Source organism: Ambystoma mexicanum, chromosome 3p (genome assembly GCF_040938575.1).
Source record: "Ambystoma mexicanum isolate Mex_15411 chromosome 3p, UKY_AmexF1_1, whole genome shotgun sequence".
Lineage (NCBI taxonomy): Eukaryota > Metazoa > Chordata > Amphibia > Caudata > Ambystomatidae > Ambystoma > Ambystoma mexicanum.
Window position 1 is genome coordinate 904971765 of NC_090925.1, and position 18883 is coordinate 904990647.

The 18883-nt window shown below is 48.5% G+C and overlaps 1 protein-coding gene across 1 annotated transcript in view; it reads right to left on the reverse strand.

Annotated features, from left to right (window-relative positions):
• EIF2S2 (eukaryotic translation initiation factor 2 subunit beta) overlaps positions 1 to 18883 on the reverse strand; it is a 238439-nt gene that overhangs the window by 124168 nt on the left and 95388 nt on the right. Inside the window, exon 5 of the mRNA XM_069652149.1 lies at positions 11942 to 12039. Coding sequence (XP_069508250.1) covers positions 11942 to 12039 — 98 coding nt within the window. The remainder of the gene's footprint in view (positions 1 to 11941; positions 12040 to 18883) is intronic.

Genomic DNA, 18883 nt, shown 5'->3' on the forward strand with positions numbered 1-18883 from the left:
CTGAGGGTGCTGTGTGACACATGAAAAGATGATGCCTGTGGAGTGGTCTAAAACTCCATAATCACAGAACACGAGTAAAACACACATCAAAATACATGAATGGGAAAAAAAGGGTCACACTCTCCAGGTAAAAAAATCAAGTCCTCAAAATCCAGCAAAGTTGCTGGGGGTCTCCAAAGTGAAGGGAATTGGCACATTTATGAGAATTCTCCCTAACAGGAATGCAGACACGCGTGAGGAACTAAGTAAATGCAGGATGCCATCATTTCTAACAATTGCATGGCCTTGCGTACTGTTACTTACCAACTGGCTACATACTGAGGGATCTGACAGCATGTTTTGAACCCTCTCGTTGGAGGGGAAGACGAGGCCGTCTTTTGTCCGAATTAGAGCCGCTAGGAACTGTTTGACTTGACTGGGGTCTGGGCTGGATTTCCTCTCGATGGAGAATCCCAGACTGAATAAGAGGTCTATTGTCTTCTGAGTGTTAAATAGGCATGTTTTGTAGACTCCCCTGTTACGAGCAGGCTTTTTAAAAATTTTTTATTTATTACATTTGTTATACGCCCAGAACCTGAGGTATCACGACGTAGTTACAGACATGGGCAAAATACAATCTTAGTAATGAACAACATTTGGATAGAGGATACAAGTAAAATTTTTGTGGTTTGGAAAATGCTAAGATGAAAATACCACCGGAGGATTTAGTGTGCTGAAAAAAGCCCTAAAAGATCAAACTGACATAATCCTAACAGAATGGCAAAAAACATGCCGAGGAATCTTAGAGAATCTCTGAGTCGGAAGAGGACCTGTGGATAAACCCAAACAAAACTAAAAAGAAATCATATATGGCAGATTGGATAGAAACCCAAGAAGACAAATGCAAATATAAGGGCTACGAAGACTTTTGGGCCCAGCCACGAAAATTAAATCAGATTCCAAGTAACCTGACTTTATTTCCGAACTGGTACCTGCGAGACCTCTTTCTGAGATTCAGGCTGAATATTCTACCAACAGGAGAAATACTACAAAGAAGAAAAAAGTTGGGTATTCAGGAAGGATGCAGAATATGTAAAAGAAATGGAGAGTTAGAATCCATGAAACAGCTTATACTTCAGTGCCCCAGCCTAACGAAAGACAGGGAACAGCGTTTGGGGGATATCCTCAGAAGTCGCTTGACAAAGAACGTGGATGAGTGGTGGAAGATCTTGGTTGAAGGAGAAAAAGTGAAAACGACATTAGCACTCCTAAAACTGATGATCATAATTCTTAAGAAACCAGAAGTGTATAATTAAACACAGGTCTAACAAGGCGACACCTGAAATTAAACTGGAAATATAAACCAGGAGTATGATTAGATTAAAGGTTTCAAAATTGTAAACCGTATAATCTGTAAATAAAATTAAAAAAAAAAAAAGTAAAGTTTTTACATTATATACACCGGAGATCAACATTAATATACAAGTGGATGTGTGGAGTTGGCCTGGGATGTAATGTACTAGGGAGTAGCTAAAACTGGTTGAATAACCATGTTTTAAGTCGTTTTTTTAAAGAGTGGGAAGGACGTTTCAGTCGTCAAGGTAAGGGTAAACCGAGACTGAGAGTCTGTGTAGGTGTGCTGCCACTACTACCAGTACCTTTGTAAACACCCTTGTGCAGATGCAATGTCAAAGGGGAGTACTTTGAACTGATATTGCTTGTCCTCTATCATGAACCTTAGGTATTTTCTGTGCGCTGGCAACATTGAAATATGAACGTATGCATCTTTCATGTGCAGTGTTGCCATGTAATCCCCATGTTTCAATAGCGGGGTTACTTCCTGTAAAGTGACCATACAAAACTTTTGAGGGCTTGTTCGCTGGGAGCAAAATCTAGCAGAGCGCATGGTGAGATCCTTTTTCAGGTACAAGGAAGTACACTGAATAAATACCCTTGTTTACTTGTAGAACAGGGACGACTTCTATGGCGTCCTTTTCTAGAAGGGTCTGCACCTCTTGCAGTAGGATTTGCAGGTGGTCCGGCATCAAGCATCTTGATCTTGGCGGTCTGAATTGGGGTGGTCGGGCAAATTCTATACAGTACCCGTGGGCGACCGTCTTGAGTACTCACTGGTCTGTTATTCCCTCCCATCATGCATGGGAGGGGGGACCTGGATCCGCGGGTCATTTCTGACCAGAGGCCAGAGCGCCTCTTGGAACCTGGTCCTCTAGCTTTCCCACACCGCTGTTCTCTGGGTTGATAAGTAGTGGAGGTATTCAACCCGTCTCCCGAATTCCTGTTTCCTGCATTATACTGGTTCTGTGAAAAACTAGACTGCCCACAAAAGGACCGGCGGGAGCAGTTTACTCTGAGGAGAGGGTTTCTGGGTAATTTGTTGAAGGGACTCGAGTGTTTCATGTTCGTTCTTAGCTGTTTCAAGAGCATCGTCAACTGCCTTGCCAAACAGGTTGGTCTCCTCAATGGGTTTGTTAATCAGTGCTGCTTGGGCCTCTGGCTTGAAATCAGAGTTCCTCAGCCATGCATGTCTTTTGAGCAAGGCACCTTGTGCCAGGGTTCTCCCTGCTGTCTCGGCAGCGTCCAGAGTGTTTTTGAGCACATTCTGGTTGACCTGATGGCCTTCGGAAACTATGGAGAGCAACTTGGTCCTTGTAGGTTCTGGCACTTCCTGAAGGCCTTCTTGCAGAAGGTTCCACTGGATGTCTGCATAGCTGGCCAATAGCGTAGTGTTATTGGCTACACAGGTGGTAAATGCAGCAGCCCTCGTTACCCTTTCCCCCAGTGCATAAAGTCTCTTGGATTCCTTATCGGGTGGTGCCTCTCCTGTAGACAGGGCAACACCAGCCTGTTATCTAGTAGTGGTAACCACTAACGCATGTGGAGCAGCATGACCCTTGATGTAGGCAGGGTTGGTTGGAGAATGCCGAAACGGCTTCTCCACCCTGATCAACAAGGGGATGGTCTGGCTGGCGGTTTTTCTTTGAGTATATCCTCCACAAAATCAGAATCTGGTAAGGCCCATTAAGTGCCGATCTGAAAATGGTCAGCCGCCTTCTTCAAGATGGCGTTCAACGCCATCAGGTCGTCCACTGGGGAGGCTTGCCGAGCTTGAGTGGAAGGGGGGCTGGGAGGTGGGTGGGTGAGATCTATGCACAGGACATCAGGATCATGGGTGGGAGATAGGGACATCCAGGGTTGAGCATCAACCAGACGGCTGTCCTCCCAATTGTCGATAAAACCTGTGATCATCCACACTGTAGTTTTCCAGAAAGGTGCCATCTTCATCCTGATCATAAGTGTCCATAACATCATCATCTGTGAGGACACAAGTAAACTCCTCATGTGGATCATCCGAGGTCCTTTGAAACTTGGATACAGGAGTGGAAGGAAAGTGTTCGAGGCCTCTTGGGAGCAAGGGTCTCAGAATAAGACATTTTTCTAATCTGTCCATAAATCCCTCAAATGTATCCCTGGTCCATGAGGATGAACCGGGGGGGGGGCGGTATCCAGGGTAGGAAAGGGTTAATCTTCCCTGTGAAATTGAGATTTTTTCCCTAATGTGCCTGACAAAAGGCACAGGACTCTCAGCGTAGTCCTGGCAGGGTTCAGGGTGCTGTGGCATGTCCTTCGACACATCTCTAGGCCATTCTTTGTGCTTCGCCGCCTCCTTTGACCGCTCCTTCAGTCTAACTGCAAAGTAATCCATGCAAGGCTCTCGGCAATGGCTGGAGAATCCGGGCGGTCTACTGGCTGAAGGCTGAGCAGTGGATTTCGCCGCCACCTAGACTGCAAGCAGCGTCTGCGCATCCTCTGGAGCGCCTCGACGTCCATGTGTTAGTGTTAACGCCCTTTACCTTGGAAAGCTCCCGATCAGAGGATCCCGTTGAAGATTGACGGTTCCATTGGCGCGCTTCGACAGTGCCGCCGAAGCAGAATGGGTTGTGCTTTTGGCGTTATGATTATGTGTGTCCCTGTGGCTGGGTTTTCTCCCATAGCGTGACTCGAATCAGGCATGGTGGGGTTGGGGACGGGCGTTGCAGACCAAGAGCAGTCTGCCGTTAGGTCAATGGCTTCCGATACGGAGGCCTGGTCATAGCTAGTTCCCCCATCACTTTTGGTGGTTGCAACAGCAGGGGGGCTGGGTTGGGAGGGGGGGGGGGGGGGGCATTCAGCCTGCGACATGCCGTAGGCCGCCCACTGCTTCAAGCGGCGCTCCTTAAGTGTCTTAGGGCGCAGGAGTAGACAGGCCGCGCAACTCGCTTCGTTGTGGTCGAGGGGCAGACAATTGTTGCACCGAGCGTGCTCTTCTTTCCAAGGATATTTGGCTCTGCACGAGGTACAAAATCTGAATGGTGTCTTCCATAGCGAAAGACAATTACAGCGATGGCAAAACCGAGGGAGCAGAGAGTGTGAAAGAGGTAAGGCATACTAGTAAAGGATATGTCCACTCTCCCTACTGTGACGGCCGGCCAGAAGGCCCGGCCACGTGGACAGTAGCGCTGCCGGGATCAACTAGCGTCGAAAGTCCACAGCAGTCTTCGACGTTGTTTCACAGGATTCAACTGTCGAAATGACTTAATGGGAATAACGACAAAGTCAATAATAATGACGATAACACTATCCATGTAAGAGCTCTGCATTAGAGCGACCAGTAATCTGGGTGGAAAAAAACAATCTGAGGCACATCGGCCATTGTGGGATTTTGGGTACACTACATGTCATGGTAGGGATAGTGTTGCACGCCTATGCCGACGTCTCCTTTCGATCCTCAAAAGACAAGATGCAATACTCTGCGGTTACCCCTGGATGTCTGACTATGTGCACAGCATGTGATTCTAAACAGATTAACTATCAGAAGAGTTTATAGCTTAGCATATTATGCTAAGTAAGAGCCAATGTATTCCTGCATAGGCAGCATAATGTTATGTAGCTTGCCCCAAAGAGAACCCAGCCACGCCAGAAGGAAGAACTGCAGCATCCCTTTTAAGGAAGAACAGTTTTGGATGAGCTCTGCCGATATCGAGTAACCAAGTCAAGAGTGTTTAAGCTCCAGGCCCAGCACCAGTCTTCAGGACCTGGGACCGCTCTGGGGCAGAGTTCTTTGCCAATCCTCACTTCTGTACAGATTAAATGTGATCTCTTGCAAGATAGAAGACTCATGGCCTCAATTCCCTAGAGGTGTGTATTTAATCTGGTGTGAGCGTGATCAGGCGGTATCCCAATGTATTTAAGGTGCACAAGTATGGTCTACCAGACATTAGAAGCATCTTGTGTTTGAGAGCCCACTTCGAAATGTTCTGAGATAGTTTGGACAGCCCTGGAGAACGAGTACCCGCCTGCTTGTTCAAGTAGTACATGGCTGTGCTGCTGCCTGTGAGGACCTGTAGCTGCGTCTGAAAGGCTTTCAATGCTTTGAACACCGCTAGTAGCGCCAACAGGTTTATGTGGTTTGAAGCTACCGCTGGAGGCCAAACTGTCTGCTGTGTGAAGGTGAGCCCCCTACCTAGTGAGGGATGCGTCCGTCGTGAGAGTGGCTTCTACTGCGGGGTGGTGAAGGTTTTCCCCCTTCAAGAGGTTTTCCCTCGACCACCACCTCAGAGAAAACAAGGGCTGCAGAGACGACCACTAGACAACCGAGACAATCCATAGTAAGTTGGACTAACATCATTGGCTGTTTAGCCACTCTTGCATGTGCGCATGCGCAAACGCGTGTGAGGAACCAAGTAAATGCAGGACGCCATCATACTTAGCAGGCGCATGGCCTTGCGTATAGTCACCTTGCGACTGGCTACATACCAAGGGATTTGAAACCGCATGTTTTGAACCCTCTCGGAGGGGAAGACGAGCCTGTCTTCTGTCGGAATAAGAGCCCCTAGAAACTGCTTGACTTGTCTGGGGTCGAGGCTGAATTTCTTCTTGCTTATGGAGAATCCCAGACTGAATAAAAGGTTGACCGTCCTTTGAGTGTTTGCTAGGCATGTTTCGTAGGAGTCCCCTGTTATGAGCCAGTCGTCGAGGCGAGGATAAACTGGGATGGATTGCCCGACGGGTGAGCCGCTACCAGAACCTTTGTAAATACCCTTGGGGCTGAGGCAATCCCGAAGGGAAGGACTGAACTGATAGTTCTTGCCCTCTCATGAACCTAGGTCCTTTGTGTGCCAGCAACATTGAAATATGAAAGTATGCATTTTTCCTGTCTAATTTTGCCATGTAATCCCCTTCATGAGAATCAGAATTACTTCTTGTAGTGTCACCATACAAAACTTTTGGGGTTTGACAAACTTGTTCGCTGGGCAAAAGTCTAGAACAGGGCACATGATTAGATCCTTTTTGGGTACAAGGAAGTACACTGAATAAATACCCTTGTTTACCTGTAGAACTGGGACAACCTCTATAGCGGCCTTTTCCTGAAGGATCTGGACCTTTTGTTGCAGGATCTGGAGGTGTTGGGATGTCAGGCGCCTGGATTTTGGGGGTCTGTACTGAGGTGGCCGGCTGAACTCTATACAGTACCCGTGGGGGACGGTCTTGAGCACCCACTGGTCCGATGTGATCCCCTCCCATGCCTGAATGAATCATGTTAATCGTCCCCCGCCCGGGGATGCCTGGGAGGGGACCCGACTCGAGAGTCCTTTTTGGCCAGAGGCCTGGGAGCCTCTGGGGGTGGCATTGCAACCCCTTCGCTTTCCCAGACGTTGTCCTCTGGGAGGGTACGTAGTGGGGGTGTTAGAACCTTGTCCCGAACACCAATTGTTCCCCAAGCCCGACTGATTATGCAGGGAAGGCAAATAGGATTGCCCACGAAAGGAGCTTCAAGCACTTCCTCCTTTGTTTGAATGGTCTGAGTAATCAGGTTCAAAGACTGGGGGTCTCGGGTTCCTTTTTGGCTGTCTTCAGTCTCTCGTCCACTGCTTTCCCAAGCAGATTGGAATCTTCCACGGGTTTGTTAATCAATGATGCCCGAGTCTCTGGCTCAAACCCGGAGTTCCGCAGCCAGGCATAGCGCACTAAAAAGGTACCTTGTGTCTGTGAGCAACTAGCTGTTTCAGCAGTATCCAAGGTATTCTTAAGTAGGTTGTGATTAACTGGTTTGCCCTCCGATACCATCGCTAGTAGGCGGGTGCGTTAGGAAGAATTCTCAAAAATGTGCCAATTCCCTCTACCATAGAGCCCCCCAGCAACTTTCCTGGATTTTGAGGACTTGATCTTTTTTACCCGGAGAGCGTGTGAGCCTTTTTCCCACTCATGTATTTTGATATGCGTTTTACCTTTGTGTTTCCTTTGGTTATGGAGTGTAACCAACTCCATAGGCATCTTTTAAAATTGTGTCACAAAAAACCTTCAGTGCAGTGACAAAGGGAAGATTTCCCAAGGCTAAAATACCTTCTCTGGGATCAACTACTGTTTCCCAGAGTAAGTACAGTGAAACTGACTTTACTAGTCTTTAAATTCCTAGACCCAGCACACCCTATCTTACGATAAAGTGCTGGAGGGGTTACTTAGTATCCCCTGTGTCTAGATACTCGTCTAGCATTCAAATGTTACCCTTTCCTCTCAGTATGGCTGATGGCAGTGGTTTTACAACAAACTACCATGATTTTCCCTGACTGCAGACTTTTCGTAGCTCCGGTAACGTTAATTCGCAGGAGCCATGTTTTTCAAGATGGTGACCAGCCATTGTTGCTAAAATGGTTCAGGGTCTCCTTTTGTTGCCATGTCTTTGTGCAAAGGTCCTTCTAGAGCTTTCCTCCGCTTGCCAAACCAGATTCGGTCTTTGTTCATTTGCCTTTGGCAGGTTTCAGGAGTGAAACCCGCCTCTGGCTCCAGAGTGTCTGGGGTAGTCAGTAAGTGAGGGAGATGCCCGAAAATCCCTGTGCTTAGTCTCCTAGGAGACCCAAATGCACTCTGACGATTGGCTGGCTGACTGTCCGGCAAAGACAGCCACCCTGCTGGGTGAGTGGCAGCTAGGCTGGAATGAATGGGAGAGGAGTGAATAAAAGGCGATTCTCTTGGCTTGGAAGTCAGTCGTCCATTGGTCGAAGGAACCGAAGAAGAACTTTAAGAGGACGGCTGCTCCAACTCCTGGACCGTTGGTTTGCCTGATGAAGCCCTGCTACAGGTCCGAATTGCCAAGTTTGCATCGACAGAGAAGCCCTGCAAAGGACGACTTCTCCCTTTGAGTTGGTAGGACCAATAAACTCCCAAGTAAGCCACCTGGACACCCATCTTGGAGCTGGTTGCATTTCCTCAGAGTGCTGCAGGAAACCCTAGAGCCAGGGAGCGGTAACACCAGACTGCGTGTGTTGCTAGTAAGCTGGCCAAAAGCGTTTGGAAGATCCTCCGGACTCCCACAACGTTGGACCGACCGAGCATGAGGCCCCTGCCACCCCTCCCCCCCCCACTGCTCCGCTGAGTGTGGGACCTCAGAAGCAAGGCCAGTCCACCTCGACAGCCAGGACCAGCGTTGTTACCAGTGCGGTAGCTGAAACACGAAACAGCCACTGAAATTTAAGTTTGCCAGTTGCAAGCTTTTGACAGTTCCAGTGCATGAGACCCGAGGTCTTCCCTCTTGTCCCCACGACAGAGACCCAGGAACAGGGAGATCTGCAGGAACTGTCAGGAACAGAAGTCATCAGCTGCATCTTTTTCTTCATTGTAAGGTACCATAAAACAAGACCGAGAACTTACCTCTCACGGTGAAACTGCTTGAAACTTTTGCAACTCGCATGCCTAATCAGCTTGTGACCCAACATACAAGACTTCTTTTTACAAACTACTTCTAAGAACTTGTGCAGAGACTTTTCTGTTTACTTACCAGAACCGCTTTATCCTATCCAAGACTTAAGCCCATTGACTTTGGCCTAGCCTATTGAATTGACTTCTGGTGAACTCAAAATATTTGCACTAAGAAGTATTGTAGTCATGTTCTGGTAACTTTTGCCTTTTACTCCTCTTGAAAAGTATTCCGAATGCCAACAGTAAAATATTAATGTCCCCAGCACCCTTGTTACTAAAGTCACCTGTGGGCGTAGGTGGTGTCCATCCCAAAAGGGTCTTGTCTGATTCAGAAACTTCAAGTGTACAGTATTGAAGTATATTTGTGTTACTATAGGATTGCCTCCTTCTAATGAATGTTTTAGAACGGACTGACAAATTATATATTGTTTATGCAAGAAACCTAGAGTGTAAGTTTATTTGAATACCTAACAACTGTGAATCTTTGGGAAACTCCACAACAGCTCACATTTCCCCTCTTGAGATACGCCTGGCTGCTCAACATGCTACCAAAACTGTAGTACAGACTTATACCAAAGGTTGGTTTGCTTACACCTGTAGTCATAGTTGTGTGTAGTGTTCCCAGAGGGTATTGCATACAAACCTTGCCTAACAGTGCGCAACGGTTCTGCGACCTTCCTGCAGTAGGTTCCACTTAACATCTGAATAACTAGTCAGTAAGGTGATATTATTGGCCATGCACGTGGAGTAAGCCGCAGTGATTTTTTTCACCAAATCATATAACCTCTTAAACTCCTTGTCTGGTGGCGACTCGCTTGTAGAAAAGGGGACCCCACGCCCTGATCCTCAGTCATAACCACCAGAGAATCAGGTGTAGCATGACCTCTGAAATATAGGGGGATCAGTTGGAGAGGGCTGAAATAGTTTCTCAACCCTGGGATTAACAGCTCTAGTCTGAGAGGGTATCAACAAAGAGGGGTCTATATGCCTTTTAATGTAATTGAGAAGGGGAATAGCTTGGCTAGCCAGAGGCTTCCCTTTTAAAATGTCCTCCATAAAGTCCGAGTTAATTACAGCCTCCTGTGTGGCTAACTGGAAGTGCTCTGCAGCCTTCCTAAGAATGGCATTGAACGCCATTTGGTTGTCGACAGGAGAGGCCTGACGTAGAGGGGGAGACGATGAGTGTCAATGCCAATGGCATCCTGGTCCAGGGATAGCCATGGTGGGTTCTCACCAAAAGGTGGGTCATCTCCCCAAATTGGGGTGTGATCACGAGGATCAACTAAAGGATCATCCCCCAGTGCATAAGGGTCCTCTGCATGGTCAGAAAGATCAAAGACCTTCATGGAGAGGGTCCAAGGTCCTCTGGTATTTAAGTTACTGTGGGTACAATATAAGGATCCTCCTCACGAGGCCAAATCTACACATTTTTCTAGCCTGTTCATACACCCATCCAATTTGTCCGTAGTTCATTTAGATGACCCAGAAGTGTCTAAGGAGGGGAGTGGGGTGGAAGGGGGGGCGTAGGACCCTGTAGTCTAGAACATCCAAGCTTTTTCACTGATGAATCTTGGGCAAAGACTGGGGACTCAAGTCTTGTCGCTCTTTTGGGCATTCTGGTGTCTTTCAACGTACTTTTGAGCCCATCACGCTTTTGCGGGTGTTCATAAACATCTTTCGATGTATCTTTGCGTTTACTAGCTACCGAGACAATCTTTGCAAGGCTTTCACTGATGCTCGGCTTTACGGGAAGGTGTTTAGGCTGAGGGTGCGGCTGCGTCAAAACTTTGGCGCAACCAGAGTTTTTAGGCGGCGGATCGCTCTTCAAAATAAAAAAGGCGTGTCGACGTGGGACTTGGTGCGGCACCCTTAGTTACAGAGTGCCCGGACGCATGCCGCTAACACGGCCGTGGCGAGGGCTGCCGATCCTGTGAATAGGCAGGTGTCGCGGAGGAGCCTGACCCACCCGTTGGTGCCTTGGAGCGATTCGACCGAGAGACCGAAGCGGTACCTGGGGTTGTGTGTATACTCCCTATGTGATGGGGTGCGACCTAGTTGCTGGGGCGTAACCTCCCCATACAAGGACTTGCACCGTGCCTATCGGGGGGCCGACTGCTTGGAGAGCGTATGCTGCGTTGTCAGGTCAATGGCGTCCGTGTTGGAGCCATGGTCGCCACTATGGGCCTCATTGCTTTCGGTGGCGGCATGGGAGCTACCATCGGCCTGTGACTTTGCATAGGTCGCCCACCGTTTTACACGCCGCTCCTTTATGGTCTTGGGCCTAAGGAGCTTACAGTGCGGCAAAACGCTTCAGCATGGTTGAGGGGAAGACACTTATTACACCGAGGGCGTTTGTCTTTCCAGGGAAATGTTCCCTTACAGGAAGGGCAAAATTTAAACAGTCCTGTCCATAGCGCAGGGAAACAGTAGTTACGACAATACCAAAGGGGGCAAAGAGGGGAGACGGAAAGACATTCTTAAAAGAAAGGAACCACTAGACCCCGCTCTCCCTACTGTGTAGGCCAGCCAGAAGGCCCAGCCATGCGGTCGACAGCGCCGACCGAACACCAGCCGCCGAAGTCCTTTGTTCTGTCTTCAGCAGCGGTCAGTAATCGAAGAGGGGACGAATTTTGTATAAATGACCAAAGGTCTGGATTTGTACCATTTTGCAATATTAGAAAGGGCTCCGCATAAGGCGACCAACTAGCTGGGCGGAACAAAAAACTCTGAAGGACCTCAACGCGTAAAGATTTCAGGATACACTACACGTCACAGATAGTGTTACAGACACTCCTATGCAGACGTCCCCTTTCGACACGCGAAAGACAAGATGCAATACTCTGCGGTGACCACTAGATGTCAGACTATATGCACAGCATGCGATTAGCAGATTAACAAGAATCAGAAAATACATTTAAAATTTGAGTTTATAATTAAGTGTTACAAGAGGCCACTCATGAGCGGAAATTGTAGGTTCATGGTTTATAATGAAGATCCCATCCCATCATGGCGAGCAAAGTCTAACAAATGGCCTCAGTCAACAATAGGCATAACAAATCTGGAACCACAGCAAGTCTAAAATACCATCCGAGAAAAAGTAAGGCCCATCCAAAAACAATTTCTAAGTGCACTTACAACCCCTCTGTTCCCGCAGGGATTGCTCATGGAGACACCATTAATAACGATAAAGCATGCCTGCATACCCTACCTCATCATATGTGTAATCCCTCTCTGTGCCAGCCCATGTTGGTCCAGTCATCGAACTGAAGGAAATGCCATCTTTTTGGTTGTCTTCATCTTCTAGGACTGTAAAAGGAGAAAACTGTAAACATTAAAGTCCCAAATGTTCACATAATTTCAAGTACAATCAAGAAAACACAAGGGGTCATTTGCAAGGTAGAATGGTTGGGCTATTCAAGTATGAGCTTGGGTAAGATTTTCATATTGGTATTGTGCATTTATATAGTGCCCAATATAGCATTGGTATGATCTCAAAGCGCTTGTGGGTTGAACGTCCTTGGGGACCGCAGTCCAGGTCAGTTGGGAGAGTAGGGTAGTATAAAGTGCTTGGGTGCAATGTGTGCAGCAAGTGTGATTGCCTGATGGTAGCTGCATCCTAACGTTAGGTGGGGTGATAGTAAGAGATCAGTCGAACATGTACAGTCAGGCGTTGGGTCTCCGAGACTGCATTCTGGCAGCATTAGGCCTATGTAGGACGTTTCTATGTGCAGTTAGGCCAATATATGTGTGGGGTATAGCTGCGTTCTCGCAAGATGAGGTGCTCATGGAGTACAGTTGGTATGTGTGCAGCTAGGCCAAAATTGATCGAGGGGTATAGCTGAGCTCTGTTGTGTGCTGGTGTAAAGTAGAGTGAGCATAGCGTAGGAGAGGGGAGTGTCTGGAGTGGACGATATACTCTTAGGAGCCCACTGTTCCTGGATTACATTCTGTATCTGGACGAGCTGGTAGTGGTCACCTTCGGGTTTCGCAGTAGCGTCACTGAGGTAGATTCACAGGTAGAACTGTTTTAAGTTATGTTTTGCTCGGTCAGAGTCATTCATTGGCTCAGCACTATGTCTTTGGAGCCCATTTTCCGGGTCTCTGGTTGAGGTTTATGGTGGGTTGCAGGGTAGGTCTAGGGAGGATATTTGGTTGTAGGACAGGAGATCTCACACCGACGTGGTTACACTGAGGCAGTGATGCTAAGGGACAGGCAGGACATTTCTCTGGCCCTACATGGACCAAATCATGGTTTACAGAAAGAGCCAGCTTTTTAGAGCTTTGAAGAAGGCCATGTAGTCATGGGTGTGTCGAATGTGCGGAGGGACGAGTTTCACAGAGTCTGAGCCAAGGCTGAGAAGGTGGTCCCTTGAATCCTGGCTGAATTGAAGGCTGGAATCACTAGTAGGAGGGCAGTGCTTGACCTCAAGGTGCGAGATGGGAGGTAGGGATTGATCTTCTCTTGTAGGTAAGCTGGGCCAGTAATGTGCACGGTTCCGTGTGTAATGCACCGATTTTTTAAAGTGGCCCTTTGTCCAACGGGAAGCCAGTGAAGGGTGCAGAGAGCCGGGGAAATGTGGTCCCTGTGTCTCAGAGCAAGTAGTGTCAGTTGGTATGCCGGTGCACCCAGGTATAAGGAGTCGGCATAGTCCAGTCTCGACATCACAATGGACATAATAGCAGCGAGTCGGTTGGGGTCGGTGAGATCAGGGAAAATGCGTCTCAGGAGTTTGAGGTGGTAGTGACAGGATTTTGATAGTGTTGATCTGCTGGGCGAGAGTCAAGCCCGAGTCCATAGTGCAGTCAAGGATTTTGACTATATGGAAGACAGGATACCAAGGGAGGAGGGCCATGGGAAAGTTTGTAAGAAAAGATTTAGTTTTATGTGGTTTAAGGAGGAGGTGGTTGGGCATCCATTGTTCAATATCGGAAGCAGGCTTCATGGTCAGGGCTGTTTTGGGGATTCTCAGGGCTGTTTTGGGGATTCTCAGGATCATTTTGCTATCATCCGCATAGTTGTAGCAGGTGAGGTGTGCGCGGATGATCCCTGTTAGAGTGGTCAGACAGCGGTTGAAAAGGAGAGCAGAGAGGCAAGCGCCTTGGGGTACTCCTGTGTTCATGGTGCGAGCGGTTGAGCCAAAAGGGGAGATTAAGTGATTTGTTTGTTGAGGACAGAGGCAATCCATTTGATTGCTGAGCCTCGGATTCCTAGGGAGTGGAGTCGGTCAAGGAGGATAGGATGGTTCACAGTATCAAAGGCTGCTGACAGATCAAGGAGAGCCAGCTCTGCACAACCCTCCGAGTCCTCAGCAACTTTGAGATCATCCCAGATCGAGATATGCGTGGTTTCTGTTCCATGGAAAAACCTGAAGCCTGATTGAGCAGGGTCGAGTAGATTTTTGGATTCTATGAAGCGGTTGAGTTGACAGTACGCAGCGCGGTCAATGAGTTTTGCCAGGAATCTGGTGTTGGAGATGAGCCAATAAATTCTTAGGGTCAAGGGGGTCGAGAGATGCCTTATTTTAAACACCTCGGGAAAGAGCCAAGAAGTGAGCAAATCATTTAGTATGGACCTTGCTAGTTCTCCTGCACAAGTCGAGGAGAATATTTATTTCAGAAGAGAGGTGGGACAGGGGCCAAGGGGAGGGAAGGGGGCAATCTGGAGGGTCTGCTGCCGGATAGTAGATCAAGGAATTAGTCTCTTGAGACGGGGTTGAAGGAGTCGAAAGAGGTCATTGCGGTAGTTGAAGCAATGGAATCGGGAGGGGACGTTGTGGGTCAGGGGGGAAAGGGTGGAAAGTTAAGTGTTGCAATCCTGTTTAGTGATGTATTGTAGAAGTACAGCGAGAGGGAATCGCAGAGCATATGCGTGGGTGAGATCTGGGTAGTGGTTCCAGTAGGTTTCACGAATTTGGAGATGTTCCTGTGGAGCTCTTTGCTGCTGTTGCGACAGTTCAGGATTTGTTTGTTTTAATAGGCCTTTTTCGCCTTTCTGATCTCGGATTTATAAGAACGGTGGTGGCGTGTGAACATGGATCTGCTGAGAGTGGTTTCAGATGTTCGCATTTGCGCTCAAGAGAATTATTCTGGCTTTTGAAAGTATTCAGGTGGGGAGTGAACCATTTGGGGGATGGTCCATTACGAGATGGTGTGGGGCATGCAGTGGTGAGAGGGAGTAGTGATTCGTTAAGCCAGGAGTCAAAGGATTTGATGGTTAAAGGTCTGAGGTTGGCAGTACTGGGAGATTGAAGCAGGGCTTCAGCTAGTTCAGGGAGCACATGGACTTTGTTCCAGCATTTGAGATCATGAGAGAGGACAGGAAAATTCATGGGGAGGGGATGGTACGTGGACAGAGAAAGGGATGGCAGAGTGTTCTGTCCAGATGATCGGTATGGGACTAGATACAGAGAGGAGGTCATAGGAGCTGAAAATTGCATCAAGGGTGTGACCACCCAAGTGGGCTGGACCAGTGGTATGTCGGCAGAGTTGGAGTGCCTCGTCGACCAGGGGTTGTCATGGGCTTGTTGGGCACATCGAACCAGAAGTCCCCCAGTAATATGAGTGTTGGGTGGTTTACTTGAATTGTAGCTAGCATATCAGATTGTTGGCAAAAGGTCGGTCATATCCAGGGGGGTCTGTAAAGGAGTAGGAAGCTGTGAGTGTTGATAGAGTTTTACTAGAAGGGATTCACAGTTAGCGTTGTATGTCTGGGCTTCGGTAAGTGAGATGGAGAAATTAGGTTTGTAGAGGATCGCTACTCCGCCACCTCTTGAAGGTCTGTTGTGGGGGATGAGTAGCCAGCGGGGGGGAAATGCCTTGTGCGCAACTGGTACAAAATAGTATGCAAACCAGGTTTCAGTGATGAAGAGGAGGTCAGTATTGTCAGCGAATAGCAGGTCAAAGATGCTGCATCTGTTTCTCGCCACGGAGCGGGCATTGAAAAGGAGGTAGGTGACTGGTGTGGTTGTTTCGTTGACGCTCATGGCTGGGAAGGCTTGTTTGGATTGAGATGCAGGGGGTAGGGAGATGTTGTTGCGATGGAAGGTATGGATCAGTCTCGGCAGCCGAGACTGACCGCAAGGTGGTAGTGAGGGATGGGGACAGAAGTGCTCTTTGAGGGAGGGTAGGAGCAGGAAGAGTAGGCAGGTATGCAGGAGATGTGGTGGGGAGGGAGGGCAGTGATTGGTGCACCGGTGGTCTGCGGGGTCAGGAAAGTTGTTTGTGGATCGAGTCCGGAGGGCGTCAAGTGTTTAGGTGTACTGGGTGAGAGGTTGTGTCCAAGGGGGCGGAGACTGGGAGAGACAGGGGGGTAGGGCCTGGTGGCAGGGATGGAAAAAGATGGTAAGTTGGACTGTAGAAGAGGTGGCGAGGTGTCAAGGGAGAGGTCCAGTCAGCTTTTCCGCGTTTATTACATTTGGATGCAAGAGTGATTTGAGAAGGTAGGTTAGGTGGGTCAGAAGAAGGTGATGAAGCAATGGTTTTAGAAAGGGCAAGACATGCTGCTTTGAGAGGGGAAAGGGTTTGAAGGGAGGTATGGGGATATTGGGGGGGTGTCGAGCAAGTGTGGGGTGTGTGGTTGATAGGGCAGGAGCATTTCACAAGTGAAGAGGGGGAGTTGCTGAGTGGTACAGTGTTCAGGGGGTGCGGTTGTCTGTCTGCGCTGGCAAGGGGACACTGGTATTTCAGAGGGTGGTGTTGGTGGAGAGGGGGTGTTTGAGGGATGACAAAGTTGGTGGAGCTTTGCACTAGTGGGCGAGTGTTCATACAGGGGGCAAGACTTTTTTCAGGGGCATGGAAGGCAGACGTTGGTGGGGCTGGTCTTGGAGGGTGGGGGTGGAGGGAGAATTCCTGCGAGGCCACACGGTTGTTGCGGTAGTAGTGGGGTGCTCTTGGTTGGAGCACCAGAGAGCTCTTCTGGCTTGAGAGTTGGAAGTAGCGCAGGGTGTATATGAGTGGGGGTATGCAGTCGTTCTCAATAGATGCCTGGGGTAGAGGGAGGGTGAAAAAAGGGGAATTGGGTTGAGGGGAAGGATGCAGATGTTATTTGGCACGCCAGAGTGCTCTTCTGATCTTTGAGTTAGAGGCGGAACGTTGGGGCAGGGGTATGGAGGGGATGTCGGTGCAGGGGTTCGGGTAGCGATACGATGTATGCAGGGGGGTTTGTGAATGAAGGGGCTAGTACGGAGGACATGAGCCGTGTGTGGTGTATTAGGCTTTGGCAGGGAGTGGGCGTGGTACAGAAAGGCCAGGGTTGGGAGGGGCAGTCTTTGTTGTCATGGAATCCCTATCAGGAAAGGAAAGTCAGCCATGGTTGAGGGCGGGGTAGTGCAGCAGGTGGAGTGATGCGGGGGTCAGAGTGGCTGGGTGTATAGAGGGCTAGGACGAAGGTATCCGGTTCGATGCACTTAAGACTAGGATAGCGGAAGTCTAGAGAGCTATGATGCAATAGCAGTAGCTAGATTTGAGCCGAGGGGGAAGAGGGCCTACCACGTGGGCACAACTGTAAAAGCAGTGACAGTGGACGCAGTAACTGTAAATGTAATGACGGTAGATGGAACAACATCAAGTGCAATAGCAGCACCTATAATTTGGGACACCTGGATAGAGAGCCTAACACAGGGTCACAACAGTGAATGCAATAATTGCCAGCCTGACCGGGGGGGGGGGGGAGGGGGAATATTCACGAGCATGTGAATCCATGCCAGACCCCATGCTGGAGAAATGCAATAGCAGCACCAAGATTTGGGAAACCCGGATAGAGGGAGGAACGGCCTACCAGAGGGGTACAACAGTAAATGCAATGACAGTAATAGTAGTAAACTCGAACGGCAAGCAGAAATCAGAAAGTCAAAGTGAAATTCCTGAGTAAATTCAGATAAGCAGCATGGGGTGGGGGTACAAGCAGGTGGTGTTTGGCAAGATTGTATGCAGTACCGTGTGGGAGACTGCACCAGCCTCGTCATCTTGGCAATAGTTCACCCAACCTTTGGTGTAGGCATGTACTACACAAGTTGGTAGTGTGACTGAGCAGCCAGGCTCATCTCAAGAGGGGTCAATGTGAGCAGTAGGGTGGCAACATAGTTTCACAGTGACAAGTATCCAATTAACACTTATACTCCAGGTTTCTTGATTAAACAATTATTTAACAGTCAGTTTGAATAAGTCTTCTTTAGAAAGGAGCAAATATATAACACTTAAAATATACTACAGAAATACACACTCAGTTAAGATAAATCAGTAGATGCCCATTTGGGATGGCACTCGGACACTTCCTACACCCTGAGGGGACTTAAAATAACTAGGACACTGGACATAGATCCATCACTGGTACATTTAAAGCAGTACAGAGTTTGGTGTTAAAAGGAAAAGGTTAGAGGGCACAAAAAATGGTTAACAAGTTTCTCAAACAGGTAAGTACTTTTGAGCCCTCCCAATGCAATGTAGTTTAACCCTTTCCCAGCTACAGAAGTTCAGCATGTGTGACTTTTTGGAGGGACAGCTCAAAACACAAAGTCAGAGGTTAGAAGAGTCTTCAGTGAGCCAGAACAGTCAATGTTACTTGAGCAAAGTCTAGGGGAGCTGGAGTTCTTGAAGGCAAGTAAAAAGTATTGCACAATGTTAAGAGTTTTTGTTAAAAAATGAAACACTGTTGGGCCACAAGCTGGGAGGATTGTGATGGGCAAAGCTAAAAGCAACTCTGCAAAAGGTAACAAGGCAAGTCTCAACTGAGAGCTAGCAAGTTACACAGCAAGAGGCAAGTAGCCCTCAGTTTACAGTACCTTGGGTCTGAAGAAATTGGTTGCAGCTGGCTTCTGTTCCTGTTGTAGTATGGCAGATACAGTTCCTGGGCCTCAGTCATGGGGACAAGAGCGATGACAAGAGGGAGGACGTCTGGGGACTCCTGCACTAAGAATTAAAGGTTGCCGGCAGCAATGGGCAAACTTCAGATCAGCGGCACGTCGTGGTTTCAGCTTCTCACGAATAGCACCACTGCGGTTCTCCGATACCTTGCGGGCTTTCCTTGCTTCTGGCGTCCAGCACTGTTGAGGTGGCTCAGGCTTGGTTAGTCGAGTCCGGAGCATCTTCCTGGAGCTCGGGTCAGACTTTTAAACGATGCACTGGATTCTGGTGTTCCTCTCCCAGGCACTCG